Genomic DNA, 27,814 nt, shown 5'->3' on the forward strand with positions numbered 1-27,814 from the left:
ACACCTAGCCAAGACACTGTCCGGTTCAGACAACTTGGCAGAGTTAGAACATCTGCAGCAAATGTTTACCACCACAGGTACTCAAACAGGGACATCCGCAAAGCACTACATCTCACCAGACGACCTGATATAATGGGAGAACAACAAGAAGAGACCAGGAGGGTAGCCTTTCTACCACATGCAGGTCCTATATCTGCAAAGATCAGCAGGATCCTGAAAAATCAAAAGTGTGTTCAGGCCATCTAAAAAGATCAGGTTGCTCCTTGGAACGGTCAAGGATAATCTGGAGGTTAAGGAAACATGGTATCTGCCATATAACAGGTGAATGTTGTATGTCTGACATCGGTCAAACTGCCAGAACACTTGAAATAAGATGGAAAGGACACCAAAAACATAGCAGGCTGTGACAGATCACTAAATCAGCAGTAGCAGAATATTTCCTAGAACTTGAACATGCCATGAATTATGATAAAACAAGGTTCCTCACTCAGACCCCCAAATTCTGGGATAGATGAGAGAGAACCTGATCAACCGGGAAGCAGGATACCAGACCAATACAAAGTGGAATTCAGCATTAGAATTACAAAGAGACAATGGAAAAAAGTTCCCTTCTCCATTAATGATCCTCAGACAACAAGAGATGTAATTAATGGGATTGAATCTCTTATCTCTTATGGAGCATCTCCTCGGGAGACAACTGTAGTGCTCATGGACAAAAGACAGAACAACATTAACCATGTGAACCTTCAGGCACCATGCACCTTAGGAGCAGACACAGTACAGAACTCCAGACAGCGGCCACCGCCATGAGAGATTACTGTGGAGTGCATAGACAGAATATGCAATTCCCACAGCAGCCTGATTTGGTAGGCAGCGCACTTTGTAAAGGAGCACCAGACCCACAAGTTTAGGAGAATGGCGGGGGCATTCTAGAAGGCAGGATGATTGCCAACAGCTTAGGAAACATCTGCAGCATGTCGATTGTACTGGGAATGCATCTGCTGGGAACAGACTTAGTATGTAACGCCTTGACATGGCTGCCACTGGGGAAAACAGTGGAAAAAGGTGTGGATGGAAGATGGAACACCTAGAGGCAAACAGCACCACCAGAAATGGCCAGATTGGTGCAGATAGCTAGGGAACACAAGACACCGCCCTGGCATAAACACGGGATACGGTTAGCTTGTTGACCAGTCACAAAAAACACCTGGTAAAGACACCGAATTGTGATGTTGAAATATTGTGTTGGGAAGACGCAGACCATCAGCAGTACACCTGATTCCACGAGATGACACTGAATTGCCAGAAAAGTCTAAAACACTAAATATGAGGCACTGTCAGCGATAAAAATTCCATCATTGTGTGGGAACATGAAGTCCATGAATGGCTGGAAATGGTCTCCAACCAACTAAACATAACTGAGGACCCAGTCCATTCCATGTAAACACAGCCCACACCATTATGGAATCACCATTACCTTGCACAGTGCTTTTTTGACAGCCTGGGTCCATGGTCTGTGCAACACTCGAACCCTATCATCAGCTCGTACTAACTGAAATTGGGACTCATCTGACCAGGTCATGGTTTTTTAGTTGTCTCTGGTCCAACTGATATGGTTATGAGCCCAGAAGGGGCACTGTAGGTGGTGTGCTGTTAGCAAAGGCACTCGTGTAGATCGTCTGTAACCATAGCTCATTAATGCCATATTTCACCTCAGTGTCTTAACTCACACTTTTGTGGTACATCACACATTGATTTTTGCAGTTATTTCATGCAGTGTTACTTGTCTTTTAGCACTGACAATGCTTTGCAAATGCTGCTACTATCGGTCATTAAGTGAAAGCCATCGACCACTACATTATCTGTGATGAGAGGTAATGCATGAAATTTGGTATTCTTGGCCCACTCTTGACACTGTGGAGTTCAGTATATTGAATTTGCCGATTTCTGAAATGGAATGTCTCATGCATCTAGCTCCAACTACCATTCCGTGTTCAGTGCCTTTAACTCCCATCATGCGGCCATAATCATGTTGGAAAGAATTTCACAAGAATCGACTGAGTACAAATGATAGCTCTGCCAGTGCACTGCCCTTTTATACCTAATGTATACAATACTACCGCCACCTGTATATATATGCATATTGCTATGCCATGAGTTTTGTCACCTGCTTGAGTGATTACTATTGCAGAGATGGTGTACACATAAGCACAGCAGAGTGGTCTTAGTGTCAGTGTTATCGCAAGCCCAGCCAGTGAGTGGCTGTTAAACAAACTAAAATGTGAAAATAAGCACCAGTGTGCTTAATTGGTATCTGAGGACAGAATACTTTATCTTTGGTATTATGGATTTGTCACATCATGACTGTTCAACTCAGTTATAAGATGTGAAACCAGGGGATAAAAGTGGGTTGTACTAAGTAATGGATGGGTGCAGGACACTTCAATGTACTCACAGCATGAGATTACTGCCACCTTGCCTGCATAACCACATATGACCACATAACTTTGTGTACAGTGTTTGATCAGTGCTGGAACATTACAGTGGATTTCAATCTGCGTGTGTTTTGCTGTCCAGCGCAATTTCATGCATGATCAAACAGTAGCATGCATTCTACTACTCAGGCTGCCATTATTGAGGGAACACCAAAATCTATGAAATGAACGTGAATGCCATTGTTTGATACTGAATTGCCAACTGTAGTGTTTTCAGACCAATCCTACAATGGCGACAGCATACATATGGTTTAGTGCTACTTTGGTGGTAGATAGCTTGCATTCTTGAGCAGTATAGTGAGAAAACTCAGTTAAATTGGTTGACACTAATTCCTACAACTTGCATTCATGACTCCTACATGTTAGGGGCAACCTGAATAGCAGCCATTGTATCAGGAAGACTCTAGAGCCTGAGGTACTGTCTTTTCCTTAGACAACTGTGCACAAATATTTCAGTATTATATTGCCCAACCACTTGTGAGGAATGTGCGAGCCTTCTTCAGCCAATGATGGTCACCAGTGCTTTCTGCGGTGCACATTTACCTGGCATGTGATCCACCAAGCATGAGTGGGATATGGCGGTTGGCAACTTGATTGTCACATTTCTTGAGAACCAACTGTTGATTCTTTGTGTATTGTTGTACAAACCTCTGATTTTATGCTGTTATCATCATCATTCAACTTAAAGGAATTGGACCTCTGTCTATTCTGTCTTCAGATAGTTTGTATGCATCGTTTCATTGGTTGACCTATTTGATTTTATGCCACGATGTGTAATGGTTCTGATTCCAGTTTTTTAATGCATTATGCATTTGGAACTATGTACAGGGATTTAAAGGGAAATGATCATGTAGATGTAACATTAGGTGAAGCAATTGCTCAGTATTTGCACATCAGTGGAATATTGGAAATATGTGGTTCTCTATAATGGAGACTTCACCAAACATAACTTGAACCTTTTAACTTATGGAGGTCTTTACCATAGCAATTTGGAACACAATGATTGAAAAGTGCTATACATGCACACCATTATGTTAAACACTTCAGAGTGTTAGAAGTTAAATTAGTGAATTAATGTAGATGCCTTCTCTGTTGGAAAATGGCTGCAGAAATTTTTCAATGTTATAATATATAAAGTAATAATACAAGCATGAGTGTAATGGAAACTTAAAATTAAGCTTATTCTTGTACTAAAAATACAGAAATGTTGTGTTCCTGCTGAAAGATGGAAATTGGTAGAAAATTGAAGTCAGTATGTAAACACAACCAGGATCAAAGCATTGGGAAGCAGAGTCAGGATTATTTCTTTAACAGAAATAAAATTATTGCATGCATATATTTACATGTTTGTTCATATTAAAATTCTAAAATTTATATTCATTTAAACGTAAGGTAAATTACACTATATCAGAGCATGCCACTAAGTGCAACCTGCTCAGTTTCATAAGCTGTGCTGTCTTAACGTCCCTCTACCCACCCCCTTTCAAACATCAGCTTATCTGACTTGTGTATATGAGAACTGTGCCTCCAACAATCCCTTTTTCTACCTCCCTCCCTTCTTCACCTCCCCCCCCCCCCCCAAACTTCCTGCCCCTCATTCCTTCACCCTGGTCTGCTCCATACTTCGTTTGGTACTATAAAATGTTAGAACCACTCAGATTCCCAATTTAAAATGATAATTAATTTTGCACTTTGGGAGGAAAAGTGCTAGTGCATGAGTGAAATGAATTTATTAATAGTTTTACACATTTCAACCTTTAGTAGAATACTACACTTCTTAATCTTGTTTTAAAAGAATCATTATATCAATATCAGCGAAGTCCTCTATTACTAGAAAATATTTAAAGTTGTCAAAGAGTGTGTATTACCTATAGATGCATGAAGGCATGCTGAAAAGTATTGCGTCCAAATTTTTTTTGTGATACCTCTTAAAGGATTTTAAATAAAACAAATGTTATTAACATTTTACATCTTTATCCTGCTTGTCTGCATATTTATTTCTCAATATAGCCAGTCTGGCGATGAACACGTTTCTCCCAACGAGAGGTCAGTTGTTGATACCATGACTGTAGAATGTTTGACTTTGTCGACAGAGCCACAGGCTCACCTCTGCTTGCACTGCTTCAGCACTATCAAGGTGAAGTCCTTGGAGGCATTCATAAAGTTTTGGAAACAGATGAAAATCAGATGGGATGAAGTTGGGACTGTACCGAGGATGATCAGTGACAGTGATGTTAGGTAGTTTTGTGTCCTATGGGTCATTTGCATGATAAATCATTATGATGTGGAATGAGTCATTTTACATATATATAAAAATGGCTACATGTTGAACATTTATAAAGGTTTTTACCTCATTTTTTTCTGTAAAAATATCTGCAGATGTGAGTTAGTAATCCCTACTCACCACATTTTACTCATTATAGTAATATAAATTCTACAGAATAGAAAGAGGTATCACAGAGAAACTTTTTTAGTTTGCTTTCAAATTTTTCTTTGCTATCTGTCAAACATTTTATATCCCTCTGTAAGTTATCAAAAATGTTTCATACAACATTGTTCACCCCTTTTTGTAATAAAGAAAAACTTAATATGGACTAATGAATGTCATTTTTACTTCTGGTATTGTAATTATGTACATCATTGTTCCTTTTGAACTGTAGTGGATTATTTACAACAAACTTCATGAGGGAATAAATATACTGTGAAGTAGTAGTCAGAATGCCAAACTCTTTAAACAGTCAGCTACAAGATGCTTGTGGATGTGCACTACATGTTACTCTCACAGCATGTTTTTGAGCAGTGAAAACTTTCTTTCTTAAGAATGAGTTCTCCCAGGACATAATTCCATATGACATTATTGAATGAAAATGTGCAGACTATGTCAACTTACTGATTTCTCTCTCCCCAAGATTTGCAGTGATTCTAAGGGAAAATGGGCTGAACTAAGTTGTTTTAGGCATTCCAAAATGCGCTTTTTCCAGTTAACATTCTCTTCAATATGAACACTTAAGAATTTTGAAGTTTCCACATTATTTATTACTTTCTCACCATGCGTTACACTTAGCGTTGGTGTAGTACCCCTAGATGTGCAGAACTGAATAGGTAGCGTCTTGTCTTTTTAAAATTGAGCGTGAGATGATTCACAGAAAAGCAGTCAATGACAGTTTCAAGAGTATTGTGTACTATTACTTCTGTTTCTGAATGCGTGCTTGGGTTGATTGCAATACTAGTGAATCCAACGTGCTGGATTGTGGCAAATGTTGCAGCACTCATATGTGGTCTGACATTGTTATGATGAATGAGAGGGTGCTGCATGTGTTGACAAACTCTTCAAATTCATAACTCGATTACAGCAGCCTGTTTTCACTCACTTACATAGTAATGTTACATATCACCCTGTTACATGCTACAATTTGGAGCCCTTAGTGGTAAAGGGCTGCTAATATGTGGACATGAAGAATAAAGATGTAGAATGTGAATAACATTTGTTGTATTCAAACATAAAGATTTGGAGACATTATTTTTCAGCAAACCCTCATATTTATTCTTCACTGATTCTGGAAAATGTCTAGTGCATGATGTCGTTTTCTGTATTACATCTTTCCTCAGTTTTGATTTTTGTATCTTTCTTTATTTTTATATTGGAGATGAAGGTATTAAAGTCAGGTAAATATTAGATCACAAAATATTACTTAAGTCACAGAAGTCTACTTCATAAATAAAGACAGCAGCTTACATCTGTGCTTCTGAGTATTAGTGTTTGAAAAGAGATTTATTTATTTTTGTTCATTTTCATAATAACTTTTTTAAAATATAACCTAAAGGAAACAATACATGAAACTGAGAGCTCGTGTTAATGATGCTGTAGCAATTATTCCATAATTATCATTTGTTCTATCTGTATTTCAGTCTGTCATTGCAAAGAGGAAATCACCGAAAGATAAAGCATTAGAACATTTTGATGATTTTTACAAGTCTATTTATGGGAAACAATGGCCATCAATTCGGATTGGTCTGTTGTCTCCTCACAAATATTGTGCAGTCATTAACAACTTTGGAGATACTGAAACAACTGTGGAAGACCTACAGGTGAGTTTATAAAACAGCTAATATTAGGAGCATTTGATGTGAGCTACATATGTGTGCCTGATCATACTCATTAAGTTTCAGCAGTTCAGATATGTAATTATATGGTTGTCATATTCTCTAATTTTTTCACAAATCATATTACTTAGATTCCATCTTGATGGAAAACTTGACAGTGAAGTGACTTACAATAAAAATTACCACTGAGATATGACTGTGATGAAACGTTTATCTGAACATCATAACAACCACCATGACAGATAGGCGGCATGAATCTCACTATTTCCCAATCCTCTCGGGAAGTTCACAAGTCTTTCGTGAGTATAGGTGTGGTGAGCACAGGGCCCAGACTTTCCCCCCTGCGGGACCGGGGGTTAGAATAGGCCCGAGGTAGTCCTACCTGTCGTAAGAGGCAACTAAAAGGAGTCTCACACATTTCGGCCCTATGAGTTCAGGTCCCATTCTATGGTTTGACCTGCCACTTCCAAAATTCTACAGAAGTGCGAGCCATATGGGGAAGGATGCCTTAAGTGGTGCACATGTTATCCATAGTGCCCGTAGATTCAATCTCCTGAATCTCTTGTCATGGCTTTGCATCCCCACCTGCGATTCAAGTATTTGGGCAAGAACACTTTCTAGTGTATGTCAACTTCTTCTGTTGTTTCGTGTCCTAGGGCTACAAAACGGAGAGAGCCATATTCGCCTCAGTTTTTTGTCTGTAGCAGAACTGATGGGGACTCCTTTGTATCTACAAAGCCTCAATTTTTTGTTGAACACCTTGAGGATAAGTTTGGAGAAGTGGCAGCATTGTCCAAGATGCGAAACAGCGCATTCTTGATTCAGACAGCAGCCCCAGCCTGATCCCGAGGGTTACTTGTCTGTGACAAGTTGTGTGATATTCCTGTTTCCGTCAATCCCCATAAAAGCCTCGACATGGTCCAGGGGATCATTTTCCATCTCAATATCCTCTTGTAGTCTGATGATGAGCTCCGCACCAATTTAGAATGATGGGGCGTTCTGTTCATCCGGCCCATTTACAGGGGACTCAGAGACAACAGGGTTGCTACCGGTGCCTTCATCTTGGCCTTTGAGGGTGATTCATTGCCTGAAAAGTCACAGTGATGTTTTACCGCTATGTCATTGAACCATACCTCCCTCCCCCTATGCGGTGCTTTAAGTGCTGGAAGTTCGGGCACATGTCTTCCCGCTGCACTTCCAGCACCACATGTTGAGACTGTGGACATCCACTGCACTCAGATACTCCGTGTGCGCCTCCTCCCACCTGCATCAGCTGTGGAGAGCAACACTTCCCCTGCTCACCAGGCTGCACAGTACTCCAAAAGGAGCGGAAAATCATGGAGTACAAGACCCTGGACTGGTTGACTTAAAGAGAGGCTAAACGCAAATTTGAAAGATTACACCCCATTCAGTTGACGTTGACATATTCTGCAGCTATGTCACCATCGCCATCCCAAGTGCTAGTGGTTCCTCACTCTGTGCCACGAACAGTGGACCCTCCGGGCCACCAGAATACATCTGCCCCCTTGGTGGTAGGGGGCAAATCTTCCTCCGTTGCTCCCAAAGCACCTAATTTGGGAGCAAGGCCCCCCCCCTCCAAATGCAGGGGACATTGGTCCCCTCCCCCGTGCTGGAGAAGCAAACACCCATAACCCCTTGTGGGGTGGCACCGTGCTTACTGGCCGAGGCAGAGATGTCGAAAATTTAGTGTCACAACTCGACCTCGACCTCTACCTCTTAAATACAGGTGCCCCACACGTTTCAGTGTGGCACATGGCACATATTCAGCCATTGATCTCTCGGTTTGCAGTCCTGGCCTTCTCCCATCTATTCACTGGAGAGCACTTGATGACCTGTGTGGTAGTGACCACTTCCTCATCTTCCTGTCACTGCCCCGGTGTCAGGCCTACGGACACCTGCCGAGATGGGTTTTATACAAGGCATATTGGGAAGCTTTTATCACTGCTGTCTCTGTTGAATCTCCCACACATGGTAACATTGATGTGGTGGTTGAGCAGGTAACTACAACAATTGTTTAAGTGGTGGAAAACGCGATCCCTCGTTCTTTAGGATGCCTCCGGCGAAAGACAGTCCCTTGGTGGTTGCTGGATGTCACTGAGGCAATTAAGGAGTGTCGGTGAGCTCTACAGCGGCATAAGTGGCACCCTTTCCTGGAGCACCTCATTGCCTTTAAACGGCTCCGTGCCCACGTCCGCCAGCTTATCAAAAGATGGAAACAGGAGTGTTGGGAGATATATGTCTTGACCATTGGGTGCCATACGTCACCTTCCCAAGTCTGGGCAAAGATCAAACGAGTTTTTGGGTGCCAGGCCCAACAGGTATTGTTCCCGGTGTTAACATAAATGGCATGTTACTTTTCTGATGCAAACACGGTTGCTGAGCACTTTGTTGAGCACTATGCTCGCACCTCTGCGTCGAAGAATTACCCACCAGCCTTTTGCTCTCTCAAACGGCAGATGGAAGGGAAAGTCCTCTCGTTCACTACATGCCACAGTGAACCCTATAATGCCCCATTTACAGAGTGGGAGCTCCCCAGTGCCCTTGCACATTGCCCCGACACAGTTCCTGGGCCAGATCGGATCCAAAGTCAAATGATTAAACATCTCGTGCCTGACTACAAGTGACATCTCCTCGTGATCTTCAACTGGATCTGGTGCGATGGCATCTTTTCCTCGCACTGGCAGGAGAGCACCATCATTTCGGTGCTCAAACCCGGCAAAAACCCGCTTGATGTGGATAGCTATTGGCCCATCAGCCTCACCAACGTTCTTTGTAAGCTGCTGGAACATATGGTCTGTTGGCAGTTGGGTTGGGTCCTGGAGTCACGTGGCCTACTGGCTCCGTGCCAGGGCGGTTTCCGCCAGTGTCGCTCTACCACTGATAATTTTGTGTCCCTTGAGTATGCCATCCGAACACCCTTTACCAGATGCTAACACCTTGTTGCCGTCTTTTTTTGATTTACGAAAAGTCCATGACACCACCTGGCGACATCATATCCTTGCCACATTATACAAGTGGGGTGTCCGAGGCATGCTCCCAATTTTTATCCAGAATTTCCTGTCGCTTCATGCTTTCCGTGTCCAAGTTGGTACCTCCCATAGATCCCCCCCCTCTCCCCCCTCCCCCCCATATCCAAGAGAATGCAGTCCCTCAGGGCTCTGTATTGGGTGTATCTCCATTTTTAGTGGCCATTAACTGTCTAGCAGCAGCTGTAGGGCTGTCAGTCTCACCCTCTCTGTATGCAAATGACTTCTGCATTTCGTACTACTCCACCAGTACTGGTGTTCCTGAGCGGTACCTGCAGGGAGACATCAACAGGATGCAGTCATGGGCTCTAGCCCACGGCTTCCAGTTTTCGGCTGCAATGTTGTGTGTTATGCACCTCTGTTAGCGTTGTACTATCCATCCAGAACCAGAAAATTACCTTAATGATGATCCACTCACTGTAGTGGAGACATATTGATTGTTAGGACTGGTTTTCGATGCCTGATTGACTTGGCGTCCTCACCTTCGTCAGCTTAAGCTGAAGTGCTGGCAGCACCTCAATGCCCTCTGCTGCCTGAGCAACATCAACTAGGGTGTAGATCACTCTGCGCTTCTGCAGCTCTACAGAGCCCTTGTTCGATCACGTCTTAACTATGGGAGTCTGATTTATGGTTGGGCGGCGTCCTCAGCATTGCGTTTACTCAACCCAGTGCACCACTGTGGCGTCTGACTAGCGATGGGAGCTTTTGGGATGAGTCCGGTGACCAACATCCTGGCAGAGGCTGGAGTACTTCCATTGCAGCTCAGATGTGCACAACAGCTCTCCAGTTATGTTGCACATGTTCGTAGTTCTTCTGCACATCCAAATTACTGCCTCCTTTTCCCACCCATGGCGGTTATTCTCCTGTATCGGCACCCCAGGTCAGGGCTTACAATTGCAGTTCGCATCTGATCCCTTCTATCTGAACTGCAGTCCTTGCCTTTTCCAGCTATACTCGAGGTCCACTCGCGTGCATCTCCATGGTGTACACCTAGGCAGCGGCTTCGCCTGGACCTTTCACATGGCCCAAAGGACTCGGTTCACCCCGCGGCTCTTCGCTGTCACTTCCTCTTGATTCTTGACACCAACGGCTCAATGGCTGATGGTCACGTCAGCTTTGCGTATGTCCATGGAGGACATATTGAACAGCATTCCGTGCCTGATGGCTGCAGTGTTTTCACTGCAGAGCTGGTGGCTATATCTCATGCTCTTGAGCACATCCGTTCATATCCTGGGGAGTCATTTCTTCTGTGTACTGACTCCTTGAGCAGCCTACAAGCTATTGGCCAGTGCTACCCTTGTTATCCTTTGGTAGCGACCATCTAGGAGTCCATCTATACATCTATACCCTGGAACAGTCCGGTTGTTCAGTGGTGTTTGTGTGGACCCCAGGACACGTCGGAATCACAGGCAACAAATTTGCTGACAGGCTGGCCAAACAGGCTACACAGAAACTGCTTATGGAGATCGTTTTTACACCACCAGGTTTTTCGGCTTTGGTAGACGGAATGGCATAGTCTCAGTACGCACAACAAACTGTGTGCCATTAAGGAGAGCATGAATGTGTGGCAGTCCTCCATGCAGGCCTCTTGCAGGGACTCTGTGCTTCTATGCCAGCTCTGCATTGGCCATGCTTGGGCAACCCACGGCTACCTCCTGCTCTGTGAAGATGTACCTCAGTGTCGATGCGACGCCCGTTTGACAGTGGCCCACATTCTGGTGCACTGTCCCACTTTGACTGCCCTGCGACGAAATCTTCGGTTACTGGACTCGTTGCTACTAATTTTATCTGATAACACATCGTTGGCTGATTTAATTTTACGTTTTATTAGTGAGGGTGGATTGTATCATTTGATCTAAGTTTTAGCGCACGTCCTTTGTCCCCCTGTGTCCTCCATCCTAGTGCTTTTAGGGTGGAGGTTTTAATGTGTTGCAGAGTGGCTGGCTTCTCCTTTTTATTCTCATGCTCAGCCAGCCATGGTAATCTGTTTTGTCATTTTAATGTCTTCTACCTGTTTCTTGCTGTTCTGTGGTTTTCTTCTCCCATTTTGCCCATTTAAGTGTTTGTTGCTCTTTTTTTTACTCGGAACAAGGGACCGATGACCTAGGGATTTGGTCCCTTCCCCCCTCTTTTAAACCAACCAACCAACCAGGGCCCGGACTTATTGCAGTACTTAGTTCCTTTCTTGTACTATAATCTCCGACCATTATCTTTCTTTATTTCTCTTTCTTTCTCATGGTGTCACCCTTTGATGCTGATCTGACTACTTCACCAGGTTCTGCTTTCTTTCGTCGATATCTTCATTCATTTTCCTTACATCACTTTTTGGCTAAGTTGGCCCGCTTTCACGTTTGACCTTGAGTTTCAAAAATTTTCCTGTGTTGTGGACCAGATGGGGAAGAATGGTGTAAATAGTACCTACAACATGCAGTGTTGACCCTCTGTGCACAATAACAGCACAGACTCATATATACAGGATTATTACAAATGATTGAAGCGATTTCACAGCTCTACGATAGCTTTATTATTTGAGATATTTTCACAATGCTTTGCACACACATACAAAAACTCAAAAAGTTTTTTTAGGCATTCACAAATGTTCGATATGTGCCCCTATAGTGATTCGGCAGACATCAAGCCGATAATCAAGTTCCTCCCACACTCGGCGCAGCATGTCCCCATCAATGAGTTCGAAAGCATCGTTGATGCGAGCTCGCAGTTCTGGCACGTTTCTTGGTAGAGGAGGCTTAAACACTGAATATTTCACACAACCCCACAGAAAGAAATTGCATGGGGTTAAGTCAGGAGACCGTGGAGGCCATGACATGAATTGCTGATCATGATCTGCACCACGACCGATCCATCGGTTTTCCAATCTCCTGTTTAAGAAATACCGAACATCATGATGGAAGTGCAGTGGAGCACCATCATGTTGAAAGATGAAGTCAGCGCTGTCGGTCTCCAGTTGTGGCATGAGCCAATTTTCCAGCATGTCCAGATACACATGTCCTGTAACGTTTTTTTCGCAGAAGAAAAAGGGGCCGTAAACTTTAAACCGTGAGATTGCACAAAACACATTAACTTTTGGTGAATTGCGAATTTGCTACACGAATGCGTGAGGATTCTCTACCGCCAGATTCGCACATTGTGTCTGTTCACTTCACCATTAAGAAAAAATGTTGCTTCATCACTGAAAACAAGTTTCGCACTGAACGCATCCTCTTCCGTGAGCTGTTGCAACCACACCGAAAATTTAAAGCGTTTGACTTTGTCATTGGGTGTCAGGGCTTGTAGCAATTGTAAACGGTAAGCCTTCTGCTTTAGCCTTTTCCGTACGATTTTCCAAACCGTCGGCTGTGGTATGTTTAGCTCCCTGCTTGCTTTATTTGTCGACTTCCGCGGGCTACGCGTGAAACTTGCCCGCACGCGTTCAACCGTTTCTTCGCTCACTGCAGGCCGACCCGTTGATTTCCCCTTACAGAGGCATCCAGAAGCTTTAAACTGCGCATACCATTGTCAAATGGAGTTAGCAGTTGGTGGATCCTCGTTGAACTTTGTCCTGAAGTGTCGTTGCACTGTTATGACCGACTGATGTGAGTGCATTTCAAGCACGACATACGCTTTCTCGGCTCCTGTCGCCATTTTGTCTCACTGCGCTCTCAAGCGCTCTGGCGACAGAAACCTGAAGTGCGGCTTCAGCCGAACAAAACTTTATGAGTTTTTCTACGTATCTGTAGTGTGTCGTGACCATATGTCAATGAATGGAGCTGCAGTGAATTTATGAAATCGCTTCAATCATTTGTAATAGCCCTGTGCATATAATGCCAACACAGTGACCGATTTGTCATTGTGGGGCCATTACACATACCCTTTAGATCTAGCCTCCTGAAAACACAGGGATCACACTTCTAATATCTGAGCTGCTAGTTCACGTGCATGCCAAGGACTAGATGCCTGTCTTCTTGGAGCATCAGGACTCCAAGCTATGGCCATCGTGCCAGATGGCCTTTGCTTTGGCTGGGTGGCACCTGTGGGGAGAGCCCTTGCTTGGATTAAGTGATGCAAGGACGGACATTTTGCACATGAAATTTATCAGTGGCTATTCTGATTTGTCTGTCTGAGTAGACAAGTCTAAATGGCAATCCTAATGCTTTTCCTACTCCAGCTGCCCCATGGGAACATGATCAAACTAGAGGACTGGGTGTGAAACAGTTTACTCAGTGCCTGGTGTGTCTTAGATTATATGGAGATACTTTTACGGCAACAAATATCGTGGCAGAATGTCGACGGGATCCGGCTGCATACCCGGAAATTATTAGAAGAACAAAACCATTATTTTTCATGGAACTCATACGAAAATGGAAATCAGTATAAAGGCAGGGTTCCTATGAAAGTAAAAGTACAATGTCTGTAGCGTACTGTATTGAATTTATTATGAGAGTAGTCGATATACATGAGACTTAAACAGTTGTGACAGAATTTCATAGTTTCTTTCATAACACAAGTAACAAAAAAGACATTTGCATTTCCTGGTTGGAGACTGGTATAAAGGCACTGAATATCATGTTGTGTTATTGTGATGTTAGTACTTTGTCCAACCTCAGTTCTTTCTGATTAGCTCAAAAATTCTCTTCAGCACTGATTTTGTTAGGGTTTGTAGTTCTTGCAGTAAAATTGTCACTCACTCTGCTCGTATCACACTTTTCAGATCACATATGTCCTCAGATTGCCTTCCATTGAATAAATACACCTTGCAAGTATTCCCCGATGGTTTTCCACAGGATTCATATCCAGGTTACGGGCAGGCCAGGGGAAGACATTGATATCTTTATCTTCAAATCACTTTTGACAGTAGCAGAAACATGCACAGATGCATTATCTTGTTGAAACATTAGACTTTTGATCCCTAGGTCCTTATACATTCTAATCAAATCTCTCTCTAGCATCTTAGTGTACATGTTAGAGTTAACTGTAGTGTTCGGGCAAGCAATGCCTGACTTACCTTTAGTGCAGAAGGCTGTCCAAATCATAATACTTCCACCACCAAAATTTCTGCATGTTCTTACCTGCTGTTCTATTCTCACATCATGCCACTAATATCAATATCTATCTGCCCCGTCTAAATTAAACTTTTCATAACTGAAGATCACATTATACCATTCTGAAGTCCATGACATCGGTTTTTCAGCAAACTCCAATCTATCCCATTTATGTTTGGATGTTAGAGCAAGTTTCTTGAATGCAAGATGTTTGTCATTTGACAAAATTTATCGTACACATCTGGCAGTTACTGACAAATGCAAATCATCAACAAGTTGAGAAGAATAATGAGTTTTGGCCCTTGCTTTGCACAAAAGAAACTGTTTAGATGCCTCACATAATTTTATACTTAGCCCATATTTTATGTTCTGTTTATATTGTGCACCAATTCTAATGAAATTATCAATTATTGTACTCAAATGGTTCAACTTCTTCATGATTAGAGAGTCCTAGTTCCATGTGCACACCAATTTTTGCTTTTCCACCTCATGGTAACTGTTTTCCGTGTGGCATTGTTACAATCGTGGTTTATGTACACAACACGCACTGTCACTAATGATATCTGGTTTCCTATTTGCAGTAAAGGCACATATGCACACACTAACACTGCACAGAGCTACTGCCTTTATACTGAGTTCCACCCTCTACCATGTAAATCATAAAAGTTTTGTATATATTGTACTACTGACATCAAATGCAATATCATTTGACTGCATTTGTCAGTGTACTGGATCTCGTGTTATTGCCTATGTACTGTGCACCCCCTGTGGGTTCGGGGGTAAGAATAGGCCCGCGGTATTCCTGCCTGTCGTAAGAGGCGACTAAAAGGAGTCTCATCTGTTTCGTCCTTTAATGTGATGGTCCCCTAAGGGGTTTGACCAGTACCTTTCCAAATTTTCCGTTAGTGCGTACCATTTGGGGAAGGACACCTTATGTGGTGCATCTTAAATCCATCTTGCCCTAAGATCTGGCACACTTGATATTTTCATGGAGTGGGACTTAATCGAGCTTTCGGCCACATCCGCTGCAGTGTGTTCCGGATAGCATACATTCCCTCCTTTGTGCACTTCCATCTTTGCCCTCATGATGTACATGGATATTTCGACACCCGACATCCAGCACGGGAGCCAGTCCGTTGTGGTGGGGTCGTCATGTACCCTCTTGGTGGTAGCCCCCTGACTACACAGGGATCGCACTGCTGATGCCTGAGCTGCTATCTCCCCATGTATGCCGAGGAGTAGATGCCCATCCCTGTGGGGCATCGGGACTCCCGGCGAAGGCCATTCTGCCAGATGGTCTTTGCTGTGGCTGGGTGGCGCCCGTGGGGAGAACCCCTGGTCGGAGTGGGTGGCATCAGGGCGGATGACCCGCAATGAAGCGTGGTACATCATCTCTCGCTGGTGGTCCTCCACCAGCAGTCTCTAAGCGATCAAGGTCTAACCTCAACGGCAAGCAATTCAATCCAAGATCATTTCCCTCCCTGGCCACTCCATGGGAGGAACGCATGGCTAAAGGCAGCAGTGGAGATTATTCACCCCGGTACCTTGTCTGTACGCGGGTCGATGGTGAATCTTTTATGCCAACCAAGCTTCAGTTCGGGGAGGTGGAGGGCTTGTCCAAAATGCACTCTGGGTCGGTTCTCATCAAAACAGCATCCTCTGCCCAGTCACGGAGGTTGCTCACTTGTGACAACTTGGGGGATGTTTCCGTCACCATCACCCCCATAAAAGTTTAAACATGGTCCAGGGTATTATATTCCACAGGGATCTTCTACTGCAGTCCGATGATGAACTACGCGCCAATCTAGAACGACGATGTGTTCACTTCATCCGGCGCGTCCATCGGGGTCCGAGGGATAATCAGGTAGCCACCGGTGCCTTCATCTTGGCCTTCGAAGGTGATGTTTTACTCGAAAAGGTCAAGGTGATGGTTTACCGCTGTGATGTGAAGCCATATATCCCTCCTCCAATGCGGTGTTTTAAATGCTGGAAGTTTGGGCACATGTCATCCCGCTGTACTTCCGGCATCACATGTCGAGATAGTGGACACCCTTCGCATCCAAATACTCCATGTGCTCCGCCTCCATCTGTGTTAACTGCGGAGACCACCATTCCCCCTGTTCGCTGGACTGTAGGATCTTCCAGAAAGGACGGAAGATAATGGAATATAAAACCCTGGACCGCCTGACCTACTCTGAGGCTAGGTGGAAATATGAGAGGCTCCATCCTGTGCCATTGACAGCAACGTACGCCGCTGCTGCAACAACGGTTCTTCCATCTCCTGTGTCGTCCCGTACGGTTGGTTCTATGATTGGTCAGAATCCAACAGCCCCCTTGATTGTGGGGGGCACGTCACACCCTGTTGCTCCTGCCCCATCTTCTTCAGGAGCAACACCCTCTCTTCACAGCGAGTCTGTACCTCTACAAACAGCTTTAGAGGCTGTCGCTGTTCGGGTGTGGACACCACAGGGTGTTACCGTCTGCAGCCTTTACCTTCCCCCAGATGGTGCTGTCGCGCAGCATGTCCTGGCTGCTCTGATAGCCCAATTGCCGCCACCTTTCTTGTTACTGGGCGACTTCAATGCCCATAACCCTCTGTGGGGTGGGTCAGTGGCGACAGGTCGCGGCGCCACCATTGAGCGTTTATTGGCACAGCTCGATCTTTCGCTCTTAAATGATGGTTCCTTCACGCACTTCAGCGCGGCGCATGGCACGTACTCCGCCATCGACCTTTCGATCTGTAGTCCTAGCCTCTTACCGTCTGTCCAATGGAGAGTGCATGACGACCTGTGTGGTAGTGACCACTTTCCGATCTTTCTGTCACTGCCACAGTGTCAGTCTTCTCTGCACCCTGCCAGGTGGGCTATGAATAAGGCTGACTGGGACTTGTTTTCCTCCACTGCCGCTATTGAGCCTCTCTCTAGTGATGACGTTGATGTGGTGGTTCAATCGGTCACCACCGGCATCCTTACTGCCACCGAATCTGCCATTCCCCGTACTTCTGGGTCCCCTCGGCGGCGCACTGTGCCTTGGTGGTCGCCTGAGATCGCTGAAGCGATTAAAGATCGCCGGCGGGCGCTCCAGCGTCACAAGCGACATCCCTGTGTTGAACACTTCGCCACCTTCAAACGGCTGCGTGCGCGGGCCTGCCGCCTTATCCGCCAAAGCAAGCAGGAGTGCTGGGAGCGGTATGTGTCCACCATTGACCTCCATGTCACTCCATCGCAGGTCTGGGCCAAGATTCGACGCATCTACGGATATCGGACCCCTGTCAGCGTCCCTGCGCTCTCACTGAATGGAGCAGTTTGTACTGATTCCAACGTCATTGAAAACCGCTTGGCAGAGCATTTTGCTATGAGTTCCGCTTCTGCGAATTACCCCCTGGCCTTCCGCTCCATTAAAGAGCGGATGGAACGTCGGAGCCTTTCGTTTCGCACCCACCATCCAGAATCGTACAATGTTCCATTCAGTGAGTGGGAATTTCGTAGTGCCCTAGCCGCTTGCCCTGATACCGCTCCTGGGCCAGATGGCATCCACTGTCAGATGCTGAAATACCTTTCAGTGGACTGCCAGCGACGGCTCCTCGACCTTTACAATCGTATTTGGGTCGAGGGTGCGTTTCTGTCGCAATGGCGGGAAAGTATTGTTATCCCCATTCTGAAACCGGACAAGAACCCTATGGAGGTGGACAGCTACCGTCCCATTAGCCTCACCAACGTTCTTTGCAAGTTGCTTGAACGGATGGTGAGCCGGCGCTTGAATTGGGTACTGGAGTCTCGGGGCCTTCTGGCTCCGTCTCAGGGTGGGTTCTGTAAAGGCCGCTCCGCCGCCGACAATCTGGTGAGTCTGGAGTCGGCCATCCGTACTGCCTTTCCCCCCGTCAGCACCTGGTTGCTGACTTTTTCGACATGTGGAAGGCATACGATACGACATGGCGTCATCACATCCTTTCTATGCTTCATGGATGGGGTCTTGGGGGCCCTCTGCCGATCTTTATCCGCAGTTTTCTGTCATATTGTACCTTCCGCGTCCAAGTCGCAGCCTCCCATAGTTCCTCCCGGGTCCAGGAGAACGGGGTACCACAGGGATCTGTCCTCAGTGTCTGCCTGTTTTTAATTGCAATAAATGGTCTCTCTGCAGCGGTGGGAAATTCTGTCTCCGCTTCCTTGTATGCTGACGACTTCTACCTTTACTATAGCTCTATTGGCATTGCAGCTGCTGAACGTCAGCTACAGGGCGCAATCCGCAAGGCGCAGTCTTGGGTTGTAGCGTGTGGTTTTCAGTTTTCGGCTGCCAAGATCCGCGTTATGCATTTCTGCCGGCGCCGAACGGTCCATCCCTAGCCGCGGCTCTATCTTGACAGCGAACTTCTTGCTGTGGTGGAGACCCACAGGTTTTTGGGTGTACTTTTTGCTGCCCGGTTGACTTGGCTGCCTCACATTCGGCAGCTTAAACAGGCATGTTGGTGGCATCTAAATGCTCTGCGATGCTTGAGCCACACCAGCTGGGGCGCCGACCAATTTACCCTGTTATGGCTCTACGAGGCATTAATCCAGTCTCGTCTGGATTATGGGAGCCTGGCTTATGGCTCAGCATCCCCATCTGCGTTGCGGGTGCTGGACCCCCTCTTACACAGCGGAATACGACTTGCCACTGGTGCCTTCCGAACCAGCCCTGTGGACAGCATACTAGTGGAGGCAGGTGTCCCTCCCCTGCAGTTACGGCGCCAATGTTTGCTGGCCACTTATGCTGCCCATGTTTTTAGCTTGCCCGGGCATCCAAACTATCGTCTCCTGTTCCCGCAATCGGTTGTCCATCTGCCAGAACGTCGGCTCCGGTCAGGTTGTACAATCACGGTCCGCATCAAAGAGCTTCTCTCCAGGCTTAGGGTTTTCACTGTTCCACCTCCTTTTCGGGCCACTTTGCATACACCGCCATGGTGTGTTGCTCGCACTTGCCTTCGGTTCGACTTGGCACAGGGCCCGAAGGACTCAGTCCCTCCAGAGGCCTTCCGCCGCCGCTTTTATTCCATCCTGGCCATGTATCAGGGCTCTGGCGTGGTATGTCGGTTATGCGCTAACTCTAGGGGACCGAACAACGTTCCTTGCCGGATGGCTGCAGCGTTTACACTGCTGAGCTGGTCGCCATCTTTCGTGCCCTGAGTATATCCGCTCCTGCTCAGATGAGTCCTTCGTTATCTGTAGCGCTTCCCTGAGCGGTTTATGAGCTCTCGACCAGTGTTTCCCTCGTTCTCGTTTGGTGATGGCTATCCATGAGTCCCTGCATACTGTTGCCCGTTGCGGCTGCTCTGTGGTCTTTGTGTGGACCCCTGGTCATGTCGGTATCCCGGGCAATGAACGTGTTGACCACCTGGCCAAACAGGCCACCAGTGAACCCACTATGGACATTGGCCTTCCGGAGCCTGATTTGAGGGCAGTCTTACGCCGCAAAGTTATCTTGCTTTGGGACACTGAATGGCATGGTCTGGCCACCCCTAACAAACTCCATGCCGTTAAGGAGACAAGGACTGTGTTGCACTCCTCCTTGCGAGTCTCTCGCAAGGAGTCTGTCGTCCTCTGCCGACTGCGTATTGGGCACACACGGATGACCCACGGCCACTTATTGCGCCGTGAGGACCCCCCTCTCTGTCGCTGTGGCTCGGCATTGACAGTGGTCCACATTTTGTTGGACTGTCCACTTTCATCTGTGTTCAGGCAGACATTTGCGCTGCCTGATACACCCCCTGCCCTTTTATCTGATGACCCTGCTATGGCTGGCTTAGTTTTACGTTTTATTCGGGCAGGGGGTTTTTATCGTTTAATCTGAGTGTTTGTTATGTTCTTTTGTGTTGATTCTGGCCCTTGGCCTACGATTTTAATCTGTGTTTTTAATGTGTTTCTCGGTGGTTGGCTTTTCCTTTTTTGTTTCTATGGTCGGCCAACCACCTTCACACTCTGTGTGATTTTAGTTCGTCTTGTCTGGTCTTTGTCTAAGTTTCTCTTGTTCTGTGTCGTCTGTAATCTATTCTGTTACTCGTTTTTATTCTCTGTGGGTGTTTTTAGTATTTGGAAAAAGGGACCGATGACCGTAGCAGTCTGGTCCCTTTAATCCCACAAACCATATGTACTGTGCACAACTATTCCAGCTGACAATGTTAATTTCCTGCAAAGATCCATACCTTTATACTGATTTCCATTTCTGTAAAAGGCGAATTTGGAGAAATTGACCCATTGGGAAAAAAAAAGATTACACAATGGATCACTGTTTATTAAGGCCTCCTCTGCTGCACAGTATCAAGCCCCTGAGGCATGTGACCGAGCGGGGTGGCGCAGTGGCACATTCAGGATGACGATGGTTCAAACCTGTCTCCAGTCATCCTGATTTAGGTTTTCCGTGATTTCCCTAAATCATTTCAGGCAAATGCCGGGATGATTTCTTTGAAAGGGCAGAGCCAATTTCCTTCCCAATCCTCCCCTAATCCGAGCTTGTGCTCTGTCTCTAATGACCTCATTGTCGACAGGATGTTAAACACTAATCTTCTCCTTGAGGCATGTGAACAACTGACCCAAATAAAATGTTGAATATGGTGCAATGAGTTACCTTTCACAGATACGTCATTATGCTCCAGACAGGTGAGGGGCTACAAGTTAATCTCAAATGACAAGGTGTACAAAAAGGTCCCAGAGATAACTGAAGGAACGTAGCCTTTGAAGGAAGTGTTCTGCCAGAAAAAGGTAAAATTATGATTAAGGGGTGTCACGTGAAACTTTGTCCCGCCACCCATTATGTGTTTCCATATCCTTTTGTGTCTTCCTGCTCCCACTGTACAACAGACCCAGTATGTGGATCTGCTGTCGATCACTCCATGAATGTCGTCCTTGTGAACAACCGTCTGTGTGTGTCAGTTGTACTGAATACCATCCTCTATGTTCACCAGTCTGCTCAGTCTTCAAAAAAGAAAAGAAAACATAAGAATATAAGCCACTTGACTGCTTGTCATATCCTGACGTATTGAGGCAAAGAGAGAGAGAGAGAGAGAGAGAGGAGGGGGGGGGGGGGGGGAATCCTGTGGACGTGATGACCACCTGCGCAAAAGTCACTGCTTGCTCCACCCTCCACCCCACCCCCTCCCTTCCCCCCGCCCACCTTATTGTTTTCCAAAGCAAATCTACCACCATCCTCCATCCTTGTGGTCTGCACAAAAACATATTAGGAAGCACTTCCCACACTCAACTGGAGAAGCAGCTTTCTCCTCCGAGCTCTGTAGGTGATAGGCTTCCTCTCTGGACTGCTCTCCCCGGAGACCCATAGAGCAGAGCCCTGACACCAGCCAGTGGCTGAAGGAGCTGCAGCCTGTGGGTCCCAGGGCAGTCTGTTCTTCATCTCTCCCCACACCTACAGTTGATAAAACCTCACCAAAAGTTGTGAAAGAGAGGAAGAAGAAGAATTTGGAGAAGGCTACTTCAGTGATCCGGAAGTGCTGGATCCTCTGATGCTGGTGAATAATGAGCCAATGTTTATTGATAGGGTCCTGCCTGCACTGGTGACATTTAATGGTCCTGGGATGTGTCCAGTGCTGCTGGCCCCTTCGTGCCTAACCAGAACATGCTCAATTTGCTGATGCAATGGAACTGTTTATGAATATGCTGTCACTTGCTGGAACTGCAACATCTGATTTCCAGTTATTCTGCAGTTTTTGCATCACCCTCCAAGAAAAACTTCACTGATGACCATTCCCCAATGCTTTATAGTTACTGTGCATTCTGTTGAAATTGTACTGGCCTCAGTAGGTCAACAGAAGGGGTCTGTACATTGGTTCGCACAGATGCCCTCAGTGAGTGGATTCCCCTCCATACCATGTTAGAAGCAATAGTGGTGTGAGTGCGAACTACCACTTTGATCACCATTTGTAACATTTATTTACCTCCAGGCAGGGCACTTTATCCATGAGATGACCACCTGAATCCAACAGCTGTGCCCTCCCCCTCCTGTCCCCTTCCTTGTCTCCTATATGGGGGGCTTCAGTGTGTACCACTCCCTGTGGGGAAGTAACAGTTCATGTGGTACGGGCCTTTTGATGGATCAGCTTTTTTCTGATTTTGATTTGTGCCTCCTCAAGAATGGTACTCTTATCCTCTTCAGTGCCACTGTTGGCACCTTTTTGGCTGCTGATCTTATGATCTCATCCCCCAATCTTATAGCTTTGCTGCATTGGTCGCTCCCCTATGATCTTTGTGACAGTGGTCACTTCCTGGTGATTCTGTCACTGTCTTGTCACTGCCCGACAGACCGATCACTACGGCGGACTGTTTGAAGAGCCAACTGTAGTTACATACCTCTACTGTCACCGTCACCCTCTCTCTGTCAAATTACATCGATGAGGTTGTGGGAGGTGTCACCAGTGGTGCTGGAACTGCTATTCCTCTTTCTATAGACACCCAGCCACTGCTACATTGCTACAGCTATTCAGGATCATCGTAGGGCTCTGCAAAGTCTCAAGCAAAATCCTTCACAGTCCATCCACCAAACTTTTAAGTGACTCCACACTAAGGCTCACTTTCTAATTAAGTGCGTAAGAAAGAATACTGGGAATGCTATGTTTCCTCCTCGGGAACATATCTCTCTTCTTCCCTGTTATGGGTCAAGTTCTGTAGTCACTTGGGACAGCAAAGATCGACATGTGTTCTGGGTCTTATTCTTCAGTGTGGTCTCTGCGCTGAGGCATGGGTTGTTGCTGAGCGCCTTGTGACTTGTTTTGCAACATTGTCAGCATCCTCTTCTTACCCAGCTACCTTTCTAATGCAAAAACAAGAATTTGAGGACATCCCCCATGCTTCACCCCTCCCTCCATGAATCCAAATTATATAATGAACTACTATGAAATTTTGGTTGACTGGAAACTGCTTCAGGATCTTGCCTCTTGTCTCATCGTGTGGTAAAGCCCTGGGTCCAGATTCAATTCATAATCAGATGATCCAACATCTGAATGTTGCTCAAAGGCTACATCTACTCAGAATCTTCAACTGTATTTGGCTCAAAGGCATCTTCCCTTCACAATGGCAAGGTAGTATCATTGTTCCAATCTGTAAGCAAGGCAAAAACCCACAGTCTATTGACAGCTGCTGACCATTTAGCCTCATCAACATGCTCTACAAACTTCTTAAAAAAATGGTTGCACACAGATTATGCTGGATTCTTGAACCTCGAGGCCTTTTGTCTCCATTTCAATGTGATTTCCAGAAGGCACAATTTACAAGTGCTAGTCTGGAAATTTAGAGCTCTCTACCAATTTTTATTCATCATTTTTTATTCCTCTGGTTGTTCTGGGTTGGAATTGGTACTGCATTCAACTCTCAATGGGTCCAAGAGAACTGCACCCCACAGGGCTTTCTGCGGAGTGTCACACTCCTCATTGCCATCAACAGGCTGGTTACCTACGTTGGGTCACTGACATCCCCACACTGTATGTTGATGACTTTTGCGTTTTGTAGAGCTCTTGGTTGAACACTGTTTCCAAGGCACCAGTGAAGGGCCTCTGCTTGGACCTCTTCCCATGGTTTCTGATTCTCTTCAGCAAAAATGCAGGTCATGCATTTCTGTCAATTTACCACAGTCCATCATGGCCCATAACTCTGCTTGGCTACCCAGCTCTTGGTCATTGTTGCACAATCCCATTTTTTGAGCCTCCTCCTTGGTAAAAAGCTGAATTCTCTGCTCCATATTTGTCAACTAAAAACCAGCTGTTTGTGGAAGCTTAATGTTCTCTGCTCCCTTGTCAACACTTCTCGGGATACAGAGTGTGTTACCATTCTTTGTATTTACTGGCACCTTATCTAATTCCGACTGAACTATGGTTGCCAAATTTGTATCTCAATGGCACCTTAAGCTTTGAAATTATTAGATCCAGTCCATCATCATGGTGTTCAACTGGCCCTTGGCATCTTCCATACTAGTCCCGTAGGCAGTCTCTTTGCTGAAATGGGACTCTTTCCCCTTCAGCTCCAACAGTATCACATATTGCTTACTTACACACCATCTGACAATTTCCTCTCATCCAACTTATCACATTCTTTTTGCATATGAGGGGCGTCAACTCCCTGACAGTCACCCCTAAGGTGGAATCACCAGTTGTCCTCTCTTGTGTTTTCCTGTAGCCTCCCCCCCCCCCCCCCCCCTCCCCCATTGGTTGGTACCCAAGCCTCAAATTACAACTGATCTATTCCACATTCTTAAAGTTTCATTTGCTCCCATGGCCTTTAGCTGTCTGTTCCTTTCGGTTCTCCAAGAGTATTGGAGTACTACTGTGATTTACACTTTTGGCTTTAAAACCATGTCCTGCTGGTCAGGAATAACATTTGTCATTGGGAACAAGTAGTGTTTTTACGGCAGAGCTGTTAGCTATTAACAGAGCCCTACATTTTACTAAGCAAGCCTCCCTTGACCACATTTTAATTTGTAGTCACTCCGTAAACAGTCTATAGTTCATTGACCACTGTTACTCGTATCACTCTGTGGACTCTGCTATCCATGACCTTCTCTTGGCCCTTAGTCATACGACCTGCTCAGTTGTCCTCTGGGTATCCCAGGATTGAACTGGCTGACTGTTCAGCTAGAGAACCAGTTTATTGTCCCACTTTCACATTGAAAATCCCAGATGTCAGTTTGTGAGTGAAAATAAGGCCTTTGCTTACTCAGAGATGGAACAATAAATGATGGGCTGCTGCCCCTCCAGTAGACTTCACACTATCGAGGTGACTACCGCAGAGAGCAGTGCACAATGAGGGATAGGGGAGGCAAATTGTGAGGTGGTGACAGGACACAGGAGGCAGAAACAGTTGGGTGGAGGGTGTGGTGACAGTAGGTTACCATAGGTTGAGGCCATTTCGGGAACAGAAAGTGCATTGTAAGCATAACTCTCATCTGCGCAGTTCATAAAAGCTGATGGTGGAGGGGAGGATCCAAACTGCTCTGGATTGTGAAGTAGCCATTGAAATCAAGTATATTATGTGCAGCTGCATATTGTGCCACACAAAGGTCTACTTTGCTCTTGGCCACAGTTTGGCGGTGGCCATTTATCTTTGTGGAGAGCTGGTTAGTTAATCATAATCAATACAAAAAGCTGAACAATGAGCACAGCAGGGGTGGTGTATAACAAGGCTGCTTTCACAGATGACATGGCCTCTGATGGGGTAGGATAAGCCTGTGACAGAATTGGTGTAGGAAATGTTGGGTGGGTGGATTGGGCACATTTTGTGGGTCTTTCACAGGGATATGATCCACGTGGTAAGGGATTGGGATTGGGAGATACATACGGATGGACTAGGATATAGTGGAGGTTGGGTGCGCTGTGGAACTTCACTTTGGGAGGGGTGGGAATGATCAAGGGTAGGATGTCCCTGATTTCAGGGCATGTTGACAGCTAATCAAAGCCCTGATGAAGGATGTGGTTCTGTTGTTCTAATCTAGGTTGGTATTGGGTGACAAAGGGGGTTCTACTTTGTGGCTGGTTCTTGGGGGTGGTGCGAGGATTGGGAGTGTGTGGTGATATGGAATGGGAAATATGTTTTTGGTTCTTGGGGGTGGTGCGAGGATTGGGAGTGTGTGGTGATATGGAATGGGAAATATGTTTACGAACTAGGTGTGGGGGATAGTGTCTGTCTGTGAAGGCCTTTGTGAGACTTTAAGGATACTGGGCAAGGGAGCTCCTGACTCAGCCCTCTCTGGGTGGCCAGGCTGTGTGGGAGGGATTTTTTGGTGTGGAAGGGGTGACAGCTGTCGAAATGATGTGTTTTATGTGGACAGAGGTGTGGATGAGGCCACCAGGTATGAGCAGCTCAGCATCCAAGAAGTTTGCAAGTTGGGTTTGGTGGGTTTAGGAGGACCAATTGAAGTGGATTGGAGAGAAAGTGTTGAGACTGTGAGGAAATGAGGATAGGGTGTCCTGGCCCTAAGTACAGATCATGAAGATATCATTAACAAACCTAAACCAGACCATAGGTTTAGGGTTTTGGGAGGCTAGGAAGGCTTCCTCTAGGCGACTCATAAACAGGTTGGCATAGGGGGGCACCATATGGCTGCCCTTGGCTGTGCTGTGGATTTGTTTGTATATCTACCTGTATATATACCTATTTGACATCATATCTGATCTCATAGGTAAATAATGCTGATGATAATTACACTATGTATTTAAAACAAACCTGGTTTTCATCCTCACAGTGGTGCTACTAGCACCACTCTTAAGGCACTGGCGTGAAATGCGAACAGGTTTCATCTTTCCCATGTAGGAACACACCTACCAACTTTCATTTATGTCATGCAACTTCTTTTTAGTATTGCAACTTCTTTTCTGTTAGTGTATATACTTCACCAACAAAACCCAGCAGACATTGTCCTGCCCTTGTATATGTATATGTATAACCTCTGCATATATCAAAAAGGATGATCTGTATGTAATCTAGAATCTGTAATTCAGTGTGGAAAAATAAAAGATTATTCATACTGATGAGATTCCATTACTTTTATTGGTATAAATTGATGGTGAACTATATACATTTTTAATTTATAGATCACAAGAATGAACAATGTGTTTGACTGTTCCATTTGCTGTGTGATTGAGCCAATTTAAAATAATGCGAGTTAATAATAACATTTAGTGTAAAGCAATTAAACAATATTTTTCGTTTTCTGATTTGATGTATAGATCTGGAGGGTTTCAAGAGTTCCTTCTCTGAAACAAACAACATATAAATGAACATGGATTTTATGAATATAATCTGGCAATGTGCTGTCCCTGCCCTTGAGTTTTGTTGATTGTTATCATGAAAGTAAGACACACAAGAAACTATACTGTTTGAATGCGAAGGACAAATCAGTGTGAATCATTGGAATGTGTGGAATCAGGCTGTCATCTCCTTTATATTTGCCATTAATTATTGTTGCTTCAGTGACATTTGGCATTGTTTTTCTTCCCCCCCCCCTCTCCCCCCCGTCCTCATGGAAAATCTGGTTCTGTTGTATAACTTTTGTATGTTGAAATTCTGAAGGAGCAGTATTGGTGAGCCAACTTCCAGTGAAATGAGAAATTTACGTGCTGCAGCTCCATCGAGTAGCTAAAATATCGTTCGCCTGT

The 27,814-nt window shown here is 45.4% G+C and overlaps 1 protein-coding gene across 1 annotated transcript in view; it reads left to right on the top strand.

The window, feature by feature from the left end:
- LOC126458129 (5-methylcytosine rRNA methyltransferase NSUN4) overlaps positions 1–27,814 on the top strand; it is a 94,548-nt gene that overhangs the window by 12,942 nt on the left and 53,792 nt on the right. The window contains exon 2 of the mRNA XM_050094965.1: positions 6,405–6,584. Coding sequence (XP_049950922.1) covers positions 6,405–6,584 — 180 coding nt within the window. The remainder of the gene's footprint in view (positions 1–6,404; positions 6,585–27,814) is intronic.

This window comes from Schistocerca serialis, chromosome 2 (genome assembly GCF_023864345.2).
Source record: "Schistocerca serialis cubense isolate TAMUIC-IGC-003099 chromosome 2, iqSchSeri2.2, whole genome shotgun sequence".
Taxonomy (NCBI): Eukaryota; Metazoa; Arthropoda; class Insecta; order Orthoptera; family Acrididae; genus Schistocerca; species Schistocerca serialis.